This window comes from Schistocerca serialis, chromosome 1, assembly GCF_023864345.2.
Source record: "Schistocerca serialis cubense isolate TAMUIC-IGC-003099 chromosome 1, iqSchSeri2.2, whole genome shotgun sequence".
Classification (NCBI taxonomy): Eukaryota; Metazoa; Arthropoda; class Insecta; order Orthoptera; family Acrididae; genus Schistocerca; species Schistocerca serialis.
In genome coordinates, this window is record NC_064638.1 from 126371539 (window position 1) to 126384563 (window position 13025).

At 42.0% G+C, this 13025-nt stretch overlaps 1 protein-coding gene across 2 annotated transcripts in view; it reads left to right on the forward strand.

Moving 5' to 3' along the window:
* The window catches only part of LOC126463873 (estradiol 17-beta-dehydrogenase 2-like), a 229496-nt gene that overhangs the window by 143814 nt on the left and 72657 nt on the right, over positions 1-13025 (forward strand). For both annotated transcript variants that reach the window (XM_050096192.1, XM_050096193.1), the window contains exon 4: positions 5183-5365. In XM_050096192.1, coding sequence (XP_049952149.1) covers positions 5183-5365 — 183 coding nt within the window. The remainder of the gene's footprint in view (positions 1-5182; positions 5366-13025) is intronic.

A 13025-nucleotide genomic window follows, 5' to 3' on the forward strand; every position in this document is an offset into this window, starting at 1 on the left:
AGGGGCTAGCTGGATTACGGGGTTCTGGGTTCGGTTTCCGGCCGGGTTGGGGCTTTTCTGAGTGTTTGTGTTGTCATCATCATTTCATCATCATCATCATCATTTGTGAGAGTGCCTAGATTGGTTTGTGTAAAAAAAATGTACTGTGTAACTACTGGGACTTTGTACGGGCGCTGATGGCCGCGAAGCTCAGCACCCCACAAAGCAAACATCATCATCGTCAATTCATTCGCTTGCTATGTCTCGACGGAGTAACGTGAATTTTACGATAATATTGTGGAAGCACAGTGAGAACATTGTGAAAAATATCGCGTCGACTTAAAGTATCTGACAGTGCAAATAAGATAATTGATGTTCCCGTAGCATGCGTAGAAGAACAGGAACCATACGGCGACAGCATCCACAGCGAAGTGACGAAAGAGATTGAGTATGGGGCTGGATTGTGGTTTACATCTTTTGGCGGAAAACGATCTGATCACACCAGAAAACTCCACGGTAAAAACTAAAGAACACTTTCAAAATGGTTCACATGGCTCTGAGCACTATGGGACTTAACATCTGAGGTCATCAGTCTCCTAAAACTTACAACTACTTAAACCTAACTAACCTATGGACATCACACACATCCATACCCGAGGCAGGACTCGAACCTGCGACCGTAGCAGTCACGCGGTTCCGGACTGAAGCGCCTAGAACAGCTCGGTCACGACGGCCGGCTGAACAATCAAATTGGACGTAAAATAACCCGGCAAGTAGTGAAAGTCTTATCAGTGTATACGTTTGTGCGCGACGAGGCAGTTACTTTGTCCGAAGAAGTCGACGACCGAGGGGAATGTGAAGCAGTGGGGGGATCGCTCTTGGCGTAACGTAAACACCGGAAATCAAAAAAATAAAATTAAAAAAAATTCCGCATAGGAACACTACCCCATGACCACCGGCTTACTGGCCTGTGCTGGTCGGAGTGGCAGAGCGGTTCTAGGCGCTACAGTCAGGTACCGCGTGACCGCTACGGTGGCAGGTTCGAATCCTGCTTCGGGCATGAATGTGTGTGATGTTCTTAGATTAGTTAGGTTTAAGTAGTTCCAAGTTCTAGGGGACTGATGACCTCAGAAGTTAAGTCTCATAGTGCTCAGAGTCATTTGAACCATTTTTGAACTGGCCTGTACTCTTTCCCCTGCGTCAACCGCTGCATGCAAAACTACGCTGAGATAAACGGGTTATGCCTCGATCGACCCGCGCCAGAAATGAAATTCCTTCTGTATGTCTGGCCATCTGGGACACCCACTTCTGTCTATTTCATTTCTGGGCAAGACCTGAATATAACAAAAATACGGGCGAAAGCGGCGACGACGGGTAGGCACGGCCCCCTTGTTAATGTATACTTTCCAATCAACTGCCTGACAAAAGCGTGAGCCACCATCTTTTGCAGCACACAACGCTGGGACACGTTCAAGGAGAGAGTCGGTGAGGTTCTGGAAGGTAGCGACAGGGATGTGGACCCATGCCGACTCCAGATCCAGTGCCGTGGTCAACTTGAGGTTCCACGGCGCGAACAGTCCGATCGAGCTGGCCCCACAGATCCCGACTGGATTTAAATCCGGAGAGTTTGGTGACCAGGGAAGCTTGGTAAACTCATTGTGGTGCTCCTCAAAACCACGCACATACACTGAGAGCTGTGTGTATTGTGTTCTATTGTATGTTAACCGGGGACCTAGAAACGACGGAGAGGCTCCGTCCCTGCCGCAGCCGTAGTGGTCCACAACGCCGCGACGACTATTGCAGTCCATTTCACCCCTCCGCCGTCCCACATCGAACCACTCTCTCAGGATTATTGTGCGGTTCAACCCCCGGTGGACCCTGCAGGGAACGCCTCACACGAGACGAGTGTAACCCCTATGTTTGCGTGGAAGAGTAATGGTGGTGTACGCGTACGTGGAGAATTCGTTTGCGCAGCAATCGCCGACGCAGTGTAGCTGAGGCAGAATAAGGGGAACCAGCCCACATTCGCCGAGGCAGATGGAAAACCGCCTAAAAATCATCCACAGGCTGGCCGGCTCACCGGACCTCGACACAAGTCCGCTGGGTGGATTCGTGCCCGGGACCAGGCGCTCTTTCCCATTCCGGAAAGCCGTGCTTTAGTCAGCTCGGCTAACCGGGCGGGCCTTATATGTTGGGTTACTAAAAAGTGTCTTCAAGATGAGTGCCGAGAAACCTAACCCTGGATGACAAGAGTGCAAACTCGTGGATCAGCCTCAAGCAATCGATGCGGTACACACAAGATGGAAATGAGTTCATATTCGGAAGCATCACAAGCCATGAGCCATTGGTGCATCACTTTTACCCCAGTATCCAAGACGGCCTCAGTAACGTGGAAGCATCCCAGCTTACCAGCGTGGAAAAAGTTTGAAGTGTGACTCTCAGCAGGATAGGTTATTGCCACAGTGTTCTGGAATACGAAATGTGTGATTCTACATGATTTGCTCCAGAAAGGGACCATCAATGCGGCACAGTACCGTGACATCTTCACCAAACTCAGGTCCGCCAATCGACAAGAGAGATCAGGGCTCTTGCGCGAAGGCGGATTCGTGCCGGGGACCAGGGGCTCCTTCCCACTCCGGAAAGCCGTGCGTTAGACTGCACGGCTAACCGGGCGGGCGTGAGCTGTGAGACACATTGCCATATCCCGCTGGTAGATGCTATCGTGCGGAGGACAAAGAAACTTCATGTAGCGCTGGATATGGTCCCCAGGGATAGAAGCATATTTGTAATGCTATTGCGCCTTCCAGAGTGACGAAATGACCCAGGGAATGATACGAAAACATTCCCCCAGACCATAACGCTCCCTCCGACGCCCGGGAGTCTTCCGACGATTGTCTGCTTTCAGACGTTTCATGCAGTACATGCCAACAGTCATCTGCCCAATGGAACATAAAATATGATTCGTCTAAAAATGTCATCTGTTGCCAAACTGTGGACGTCTGGTTACGGAACTGGCTTGCAAATTCCGACCCTTGTCGTCGACGAACAACAATTAGCATGGGTGCACGAAACAGGCGCCTGCTGCGGAGGTCCAGAAACAGCCACATTCGCTGACGCTGTTGGTAGCCGCGTGGTTCATCTGAGTGATCAGTTGCTTAATAGTTGCTCGTTTATTCGCCCATATATACCTCCGTCAGCTTTGTCGTCTATGGTCCGCGGTGCACCAAAGTTGCCTCAGTTCAGTTTAGCCGGCCGAGGTGACCTAGCGGTTCTAGGCGCTACAGTCTGGAACCGTGCGACCGCTACGGTCGCAGGTTCGAATCCTGCCTCGGGCATGGATGTGTGTGATGTCCTTAGGTTAGTTAGGTTTAAGTAGTTCTATGTTCTAGGGGACTGATGACCACAGTCCCATAGTGCTCAGAGCCATTTGAACCATTTAGTTCAGTTTACAAAGTTAGCTGTAATGCTTCCACCCTTGGCCCGAAAGCCAATGATCATGCTCTTCTGAACGTCAGAAAAATCGCTCCATTTCCACATCACAGCGACAGCACTGTTGTCGGCAGCCTCCCGACAAACTTAATACAGGGTGGTCCATTGATCGTGACCGGGCCGAATATCTCACGAAATAAGCGTCAAACGAAAAAACTGCAAAGCACGAAACTCGTCTAGCTTGAAGGGGGAAACCAGATGGCGCTATGGTTGGCCCGCTAGATGGCGCTGCCATAGGTCCAACGGATATCAACTGCGTTGATGATGTCGTCCAGGATACCGAGCAGCATACATAGCACACGCCCGTTGGGCATTTTGATCACAATAGCCATACATCAACACGATATCGACCTTTTCCGCAATTGGTAAACGGTCCATTTTAACACGGGTAATGTATCACGAAGCAAATATCGTCCGCAGTGGCGAAATATTACGTGATACCACGTACTTATAGGTCTGTGACTATAACAGCGCCATCTATCACAAAGCGAAAAAAGTGGTCCAACTAAAACATTCATATTTCTTTACGTACTACAGGAATATGTAATCAAATATGGGGTTTCCTATTTAAAAAACGCAGTTGATATTCGTTTGACCTATGGCAGCGCCATCTAGCGGGCCAACCATAGCGCCATCTGGTTTCCGCCTTAAAGCTGGACAAGTTTCGTTCTTTGTAGTTTTTTCGTTTGACGCTTATTTCGTGATATATTTGGCCCGGTCACGATCAATGGACCACGCTGTATATCCTCCGCTGCTAGTGCTGCCACTTGCCGTCTGTGAGTGGTACTTGCACGTTGACATCGAACACAGGCGGTGGTCACATTAATGTGAGTGGACCGCGTATTTTCGCCACATTACTGTTATCAGTAGATGGCGGACGGTACTTTATACCGTTATTAGTAAATTTATTTCTTTTTGGACTCGCAAAGGGGGCCTCACAAGGATCCTCACGTCGTTGTTATGATTAAAACGTGAGGTGTGTGTCAGAGGCATTTGAAATTGTTTGACTTCTGCCTCAATTATTGTCTCTCTAAACTCGTCAAAAAGCATTGAACGAAAAAGAACACCTGCTTTCTTGCAAAGATTCTCGTGTAGCCTTCCTCAGCATGTCCTTAAAACTCTGTGACTGCCTGAACTAGCGTGCTGTAATTCCAGAAAAGCCCTTTCGAATTACTTCACTCTTGTCTCTCAGTTCAACAGATAATTTTCACATACATTTCACATCATTACTCAGGAGTAGACCACTGGCTGGTTGCACGGTTAAAGTAAAGACGATAGTACTGGGAATGATGGTATGTTATAGTCAGTTTACTTAGGGAACAAAAATGTCGCATTACCGCAGAGGAAGTTGTGTGTGTTCAGAGCCGTCTTGGCGATGTTGGGGCGAAATTTGTGAGGAGCTTTGTTGTTCTGCTGTCGTCATGATTGGAAGGTCTGGGGGACATAAAAGGAGTTCAGGTAAGGGAGAAAGTAGGTGGAAACATTAATTGTCTGTCCAAATCAGATTCATTCAGCACAATGATAATACACTTCGTTACATTTTGCCTTACGGAGTTACCTTCTGACGAGTGTATATTGAGCATGGTTAAAATTACAGCTGGTCAAAGCTAAACTTTCCGGGAAGTTCTTTCACAACATAACACATTTTGACTTTTCCTTGTGTTGACACGAAAAAAATATAGCTCAGTGAGCGATATTTTCGTTCCCATTTTAGAGTTGTGGGCGGTGGTAAACAACGCAGGAATTACCGACTTCGGAGAAATGGACGTCACGCCGCTGGAGAAATTCAAGCAAGTTCTGGAAGTAAACACGGTGGGCGCCATAAGGGTCTCCAAGGCGTTCCTGCCGCTCCTCAAGAAGTCCAAGGGCCGCCTCATCAACGTCACCAGTCCTTTCGGTAAGTACAGTAAAGGATAACTGTTGGAACAGACTAGATTCAGCACTCGTAAAAACAGAGACTAGTAACAAATGAATTACAGAAAGTTTGATTGGATTCATATACAAACACGTTCTGATGAGATGGTATCTGGCATTGGCCCCGCCCTCTCGCAAGTTGGCTGCATATGGTGACACCTCTATTCCCCTCAGAGGTCAGCATTTCCAGCATTTCGAGAATGAATGCTGCAGCAGCAAGAAAGATGACTTTTATACGAAAATGTATTACAATCTCGAAAAATTTTGATACTTCTCTGTGAAATTTTGCAGTTAGCTCAATTCCAGCTCATAATTTTTTTTATAAACACTTACACGGCAGTTGCTCCATGTTTGGCCGTTTCCTATCACCACTGCCACTGGTACTGCTACTGGCTGACAGTTTCACCTTGCGACGAGTACAGGAACACTACTAGGCACTGTTAAAGGCTGATGATGGTTGTGGGGGTAGGGTGTACCTTAACGCTCCACCCCCTATTTTGCAGAGGACCAATAGGAACTCAGAATGCCATATAAGCAAATTAGAACGTGCGTTCTTTTTGTTCAATCAGGTTGGAGCAGGATTGGTGCAGTTGGCTGAGAAGTAGAACGCTGCTGTGGGGAAGAAAAAAATTTTGGGACGAACAGATAGAGGGAACTTTCGAGACTATTTGCTAGCAAGTGACTGCATGTGGCTGGAAAATAGGACACAGCTGCTATCTTTGGAATAACACCCGTTGTTCATTCTGGGACAAACGGATATCTTGGCACTTCTGGCGTCAGCTGCAGACTTCGAAATACAGGCATCAGGACACAACTGTGGCAGGAGGACGCTAATCTTCGAAAAAATCTGTCGTTCATTCTAAAGGAATTAGCAGTCACCCACCGCCACGCGCCTCGGGAATAGTAGCTCGCATTACAATCATCGCCGGCCGCGCTGGTCTAGCGGTTCTAGGCGCTCAATCCGGAAGCGCGGGACTGCTGCGGTCGCAGGTTCGAATCCTGCCTCGGGCATGGATGTGTGTGATGTCCTTAGGTTAGTTAGGTTTAAGTAGTTCTAAGTTCTAGGGGACTGATGACCACAGATGTTAAGTCCCATAGTGCTCAGAGCCATTTGAACCATTAAAATCATCTGTCAATTCCCTTTGACCGCTGGCTGGCCGCGGGACATCTGCGGCCCCATGCGGCTCGGCACAGCAATAGTGGGTGCGGGGAGGTGGCCTAGTGTTGGTGGGGGGTGGCGCTGAGCAGAAGTGGAGGGACAGGGGAAGCGGCCCAGTGCGTGAGAGCCAGGCTCTCAAGATAGCGCGAGACAGCTGCGGTCTGGTCTGATGTGGAGCGGGCAACACGGGTCCCATGGTTCTGCTGCGGGCCGCCACATCCAGCGCCAAGTGGCGGGTGTCGCGCGAGTGACGAGTGACACCCCTCACCGTACAGCAGCGACTGCTTGGCACGGCACGCTGCGCGGGAAAATACGAGTGCAGCGTGTGCACCCAGCGGTGCACCATAGAGCATCTTAACAGCGGTGGGAGCACAGTATACAATGTGATCAGAAGTTAAACAAGACTATCCCTGTAATACGAAATCTAAGAGCATAATTTGCAAATTTTCCATCCTATGAGTTTCTTCGATTTCTACTACCTATCGCCATTTCGTAAACAATTTCCATCAACAGTCTCCATCAACAATTTTCGTAAATATTATGTCATCTGAATTGACAATCGAATTTTATAGCGAAAATTCTATTTTACTGGGAACGTTCAGAATTCCCACAAAAATATAAAATCCCCACCAGTAGGGTAAGTGGCAGAAGGTGAGGGGCAGGGGTGGGGAGAGGAAGGAGGTGGTGACCCTAACACTGGCTCAGGAAAGCACATGACATTGGGGTAGGGGTTAATTAATTGATCAGCTTAATTAATTTGCATATAAATTTGATATCAAAGTTCACCAGCATGGCCATTACCTTGCTTCTGTGTATAAGCTACTTTTCTCCATTACAAAACACATTTTAATTAAGTCTTAAAATTTGCATTCCATTTCCACATTAGGCACTGACTGCTTTACACAGAAAAGTGTATTGAATTTGTCAAGATTAAAATAGTTGTATCCTTCGAGCAGCTATCAGAGTTAAACACATTCCACTTTGACCGAGTTTTACTATAATAACTTATTTAATACAGATTCACAATTTTAATGAGAGGCTTCACAGTGATTGCAATAATTTTCTGTATCTTTCAGTACTGTATTACATGTCTACTGTATGTATAGTTAGCTTTAATATGCCTATTCGTAATTAGTGTCCAGTATATAATTTGTAGCAGGGAAAGGCAGCTGATAGCGGCAAACACATGGTTCAAGAACCATAAGAGGAGGCTCTACACTTGGAAATCAGCAGGGGATAAATATAGAAACCAAATCGATTTTATACTGGTAGAAGAAAGATACAAGAATGGAATCAAGAAGGAACACACATTACCAGGTGCAGATATTAATAGTGACCACAAATTACTTATGGCAGAAATAGAAATAAGAGTGAAAAAACTGAAAAAGGCGACAATGGTGAAGAAGTGGGATCTAGAGAAGATAAGGTCCAACAAAGAACAAATTACAGAAATGCTGTCTCGGGACTTTCTAAACACACTACGAGACAAAGAAGCACCTGATAATGCCAACAAGTACTGGAATATGCTGAAAGAAGGAATCATTAAAACAGGACAGCAAAATATAGGATATATAAAAGGGAAAAGGTCAAAAAAACCATGGGTCACACAAGAAATGATTTCCAAGATGGAGGAGAGAAGAAAATTGAAAAACAAGAACACTGAAGATGCAAGAAAGATATACTGAAGGTTAAATAACGAACTGCAAAGAGAAACAGAGCAAGCTAGGAAAAAATGGCTAAAAGAGGAATGTGATGAAATTGAAGAACTGGACAGGAAGGGAAGATACGACTTACTATACAACAGAGTAAAGACTATGACATGGGAACAAAACAGAGCAGGAAGTGCTACTATGGAAATTTTGAGTAAAGACGAAGAGGTAGTGTACAAAGATCGTGACGATGTCCTCCAGAGATGGGAAGAATATATAAAAGAGCTATGTGACACAAATAGCAAACCAGAAATTCTGGAACTTGAATCACACAACAGTGTACGTGATGAAGAGAAAGGACCGACCATCATAATGGAAGAAGTGAAGTCTGCCATTGCTGCAATGAAAAACGGCAAAGCAGTAGGTACAGATACAATACTGGGAGAAATACTAAAATGCTTGAACCACAGTGGAATAAGAGAAATATTGAGGTTATGTAATAAAATATATGACAGTGGTGAATGGCCTGAGGACTTTCTGACAACAGTAATGATTCCATTACCGAAAAAACAAGGAACCAAGAAATGCAGCAAGCACAGGACAATCAGCCTCATTTCACATGCAGCCAAAGTGATGTTAAGAATAATTAATAAAAGACTTGAAAAAGTAATAGAGGAGAATCTTGGCGAGGAGCAGTTTGGCTTTAGATGGAATACGGGCACCAGACATGCAATAGGGCTCCTACGAATCTTGGGAGAAAGGTTTATTGAAAAAGGAAGAGACCTATATATGTGCTTCATCGATTTAGAAAAGGCATTTGACAATGTGGTTTGGGACAAGCTGGCGACTATTATGAGGAAAAAGAGAGTGGACTGGAAAAGCAGAAGACTTATAAACTCATTGTACCTTAATCAAAAAGTTTCAGTTAAAGTGAGAGGAGAAAGTACAAACTGGATCAGACTAGGGAAAGGAGTAACACAAGGATACTGTTTATCACCTACTCTTTTCAACCTGTACTTGGAAAATATGATTGACCAATGCTCATTAGATGACAAAGGGGTAGAAATTGGAGGAAGAAGAGTAGGGTGCTTGAGATTTGCTGATGACATGGTCCTTCTAGCCACAGGGGAAAAAGATTTACAGGATTTGGTGGACACCATTGCAACTAACGGAAAAAATATGGAATGAAAATTAACACAAATAAAACAAAAGTATTTGCAATAGGAGGAAATAAGGAAATAAAAATTCTGCTGAATGGAGGAACACTAGAACAGGTGCAAAATTTTAAGTATCTTGGTAGCAGGATAGACACCGACTGGAAGTGCACCACAGAAATTAAAACAAGGATAGCAATGGCAAAAGAGGCGTTTTATAAGAAAAGGAGAATCTTCTGCAGCGGTCTGGACAGAGAACTCAGAAAGAGACTCATAAAATGTCTTGTATGGAGTGTTCTTCTATATGTCGCTGAAACATGGACTATGAGGAAAAAAGACAGAGAAAGGCTGGAGGCTTTTGAGATCTGGACATGGCGGAAGATGGAAAGAATAAGTTGGATGGACAGAGTAAAAAATGTACTGAGAAGAATGGGAGAGAAAAGACAGTTACTAGATGTAATAAAGAGAAGAAAAAGAAATTGGGTTGGGCATATATTAAGAAAGAATGACGGACTGATAAAAACAGTTTTAGAAGGTTATGTTGTTGTTGTTGTGGTCTTCAGTCCTGAGACTGGTTTGATGCAGCTCTCCATGCTACTCTATCCTGTGCAAGCTTCTTCATCTCCCAGTACCTACTGCAACCTACATCCTTCTGAATCTGCTTGGTGTATTCATCTCTTGGTCTCCCGCTATGATTTTTACCCTCCACGCTGCCCTCCAATACTAAATTGGTGATCCCTTGATGCCTCAGAACATGTCCTACCAACTGATCCCTTCTTCTGGTCAAGTTGTGCCACAAACTTCTCTTCTCCCCAATCCTATTCAATACTTCCTCATTAGTTATGTGATCTACCCATCTAATCTTCAGCATTCTTCTGTAGCACCACATTTCAAAAGCTTCTATTCTCTTCTTGTCCAAACTATTTACTGTCCATGTTTCACTTCCATACATGGCTACACTCCATACAAATACTTTCAGAAATAACTTCCTGACACTTAAATCTATACTCGATGTTAACAAATTTCTCTTCTTCAGAAACGCTTTTCTTGCCATTGCCAGTCTACATTTTATATCCTCCCTTATCATCAGTTATTTGGCTCCCCAAATAGCAAAACTCCTTTACTACTTTAAGTGTCTCATTTCCTAATCTAATTCCCTCAGCATCACCCGACTTAACTCGACAACATTCCATTATCCTCGTTTTGCTTTTATTGATGTTCTTCTTATATCCTCCCTTCAAGACACTATCCATGCCGTTTAACTGCTCTTCCAAGTCCTTTGCTGTCTATGACAGAATTACAATGTCATCGGCGAAGGTTATGTAGAAGGGAAGAGGAAGCGAGGAAGGAAGAGATTCCAGATACTGGATGACATGATGGACGGTACAACATACAGCAGCCTTAAGAAGGAAGCAATGGATTGTAGAAAATGGAGAGGCAAAGGACCTGCTAATATAGCAGATAACTGATGATATAATTTGGGCTCAATAGTATGTAACATCATAGAAAGCATTTAATTGAGAGTGGTAGCGCACTTATGGGCGTTTAGTGGTCGTCATTCTTTGTGTACTGTCTGTCATAAGAGGCCAGTGTTGATGTTTTTGTTAAGGGAACAGTGCACGAAACAACCACGAATTTTGTGGGCTTCAGGCAAGTTAAGAACATAATGTTTATGAGACTTAAAATACTAGACACATTTTTCAGTGATTTATTTTTGCATGACTACCCGAATTTTAATTTTATTTATGGGACTGCAGGCACCAGTGAATTATGATCATTTGCAGCAGTTGATACTATATACATGTGTAATGAATTTATTGTATATCTTTCATATTCATTATTTAGAAAAATGAACTTAAATTCACATAGGGAAAGCAAGTGTGTACATCTAGATTCTGAATGAGTCCTTTGATTTTTTATGAATTATTCTGCAGTTAAATTAACTTTGCCCATATGAGTTTCTGTTGACAGTGCTCTGCTCGTTTAACTGTATTTATTTCAACCTGCAAATGTATGTGAGGCCACATTCCTCATTTGTGTGCAAGCTTTAATTAATAAACATCACTGGTTTGAACTTTAAATATCTAGAGTGATCCTTAACATTATCCTAAGGGATCAAAAATTCTTATGGTGATAATAAAATTCCTGTAATGTATACTGGCAAAGAGATAGCAAAAAAATTCATTGAAATGTTGAAACAAGAATCTAGAAATATTGCTGGAATACATAATAGAAATATTCCAATGATATTTATAAATGTATATAAAATCAATTTTAAAAATTCAAAAACTTGTTTTATTTGTGAAAAAGAACTTATTAAGGAAAAAAAAGTAAGTGATCATTGTCATTTTACAGGAAAAGATTGAAGAGTTGCACATGATGATTCTGAACTTAACTATCAAAAGCCTGAATTATTCCTGCTAATATTCATAATTTAACAAATCATGTCAGTCTTTTGTTTATCAAACGATTTGCAATAGACATTAAAGATACTAATACTATTCCAAATAATGAACAAAAATATATTTCTTCTAGGAAAACAGATGGAAGTGGATTAAGATTTTTCGATATGTTTAAATTTATGGACTCATATATTGATAAATTGACTTCTGACATTATAAAAGGACAATTCAGAGAAAGAACAAAATGTTTTAAAGGTGAACATTTAGATTTAATAATTAAAAAAGCCATTTATCTTTACAAATATATCGATTCTCAAGAAAATCAAAAAACAAGGCTACCTTAATAACAAAGTTTTTAACCACTACTCAATAAACCAAATATTTATGATGAAGATTATAATTGTATGAAACTAGTTTGGAAAAAAATATATTAAAAATTTAGAAGAATATACAAAATTATATAATGAATCCGATATATTAATATTAGGGATATTTTCTAAATTTTGAAAGGTACTTGTATTGAATCTTCTAAACTCCATACAGCCTGGTATTTAACAGGGTCAGGGTTATCTTGGGATGCTATGCTAAAAAAGACAAAAACTTAATTAGATTTAATTACGATAATGACAAGACTTTATTTCTTGACAATCGATTCTGAGGTGGAATTTCTCAAAGCTTTAAAAGACATGCTAAACCAAGTAATAAATATATAATTATTTTAGCCAGAAAATATTATATTGCACATTTAGACACAAATAACTTATACAACTATGCAATGTTACAATTTTTAACATTCAAAAATTTTGAGTCATTACACTCAAAATAATTTAATTCTGAAACAATACTTGAAACACACCAGATTATAGTAAATGTGGTCATATTTTAGAAGTTGATTTAAAATATACAAAACTATTACATTATTTCCTCAATAATTTACCATTATTACCAGAAGGATATGACAATTAACAACATAAATTAATAAAGAAAAATATATTTTACATTACGCAAATTTAAACAGTGTTTAAATCTTAGTTTAACATTAGTAGAGTCTTGTCATGTGAACAACCAGACTGGTGAAAAAATACATTAATTTTAACAAAGAAATGAGGAAAAATGCATCTAATAAATTTGAAAAAGGTTTTTTATAAATTAATGAACAACTCTGTTTTGGTAAAACAGTGTAAAATATTAGTAACTGGCAGGACATGAAAATAATAACGAATCCAGATCAAAATATGCACTTTATTTCAAATCAGATTATGATCATACTACAGTGTTT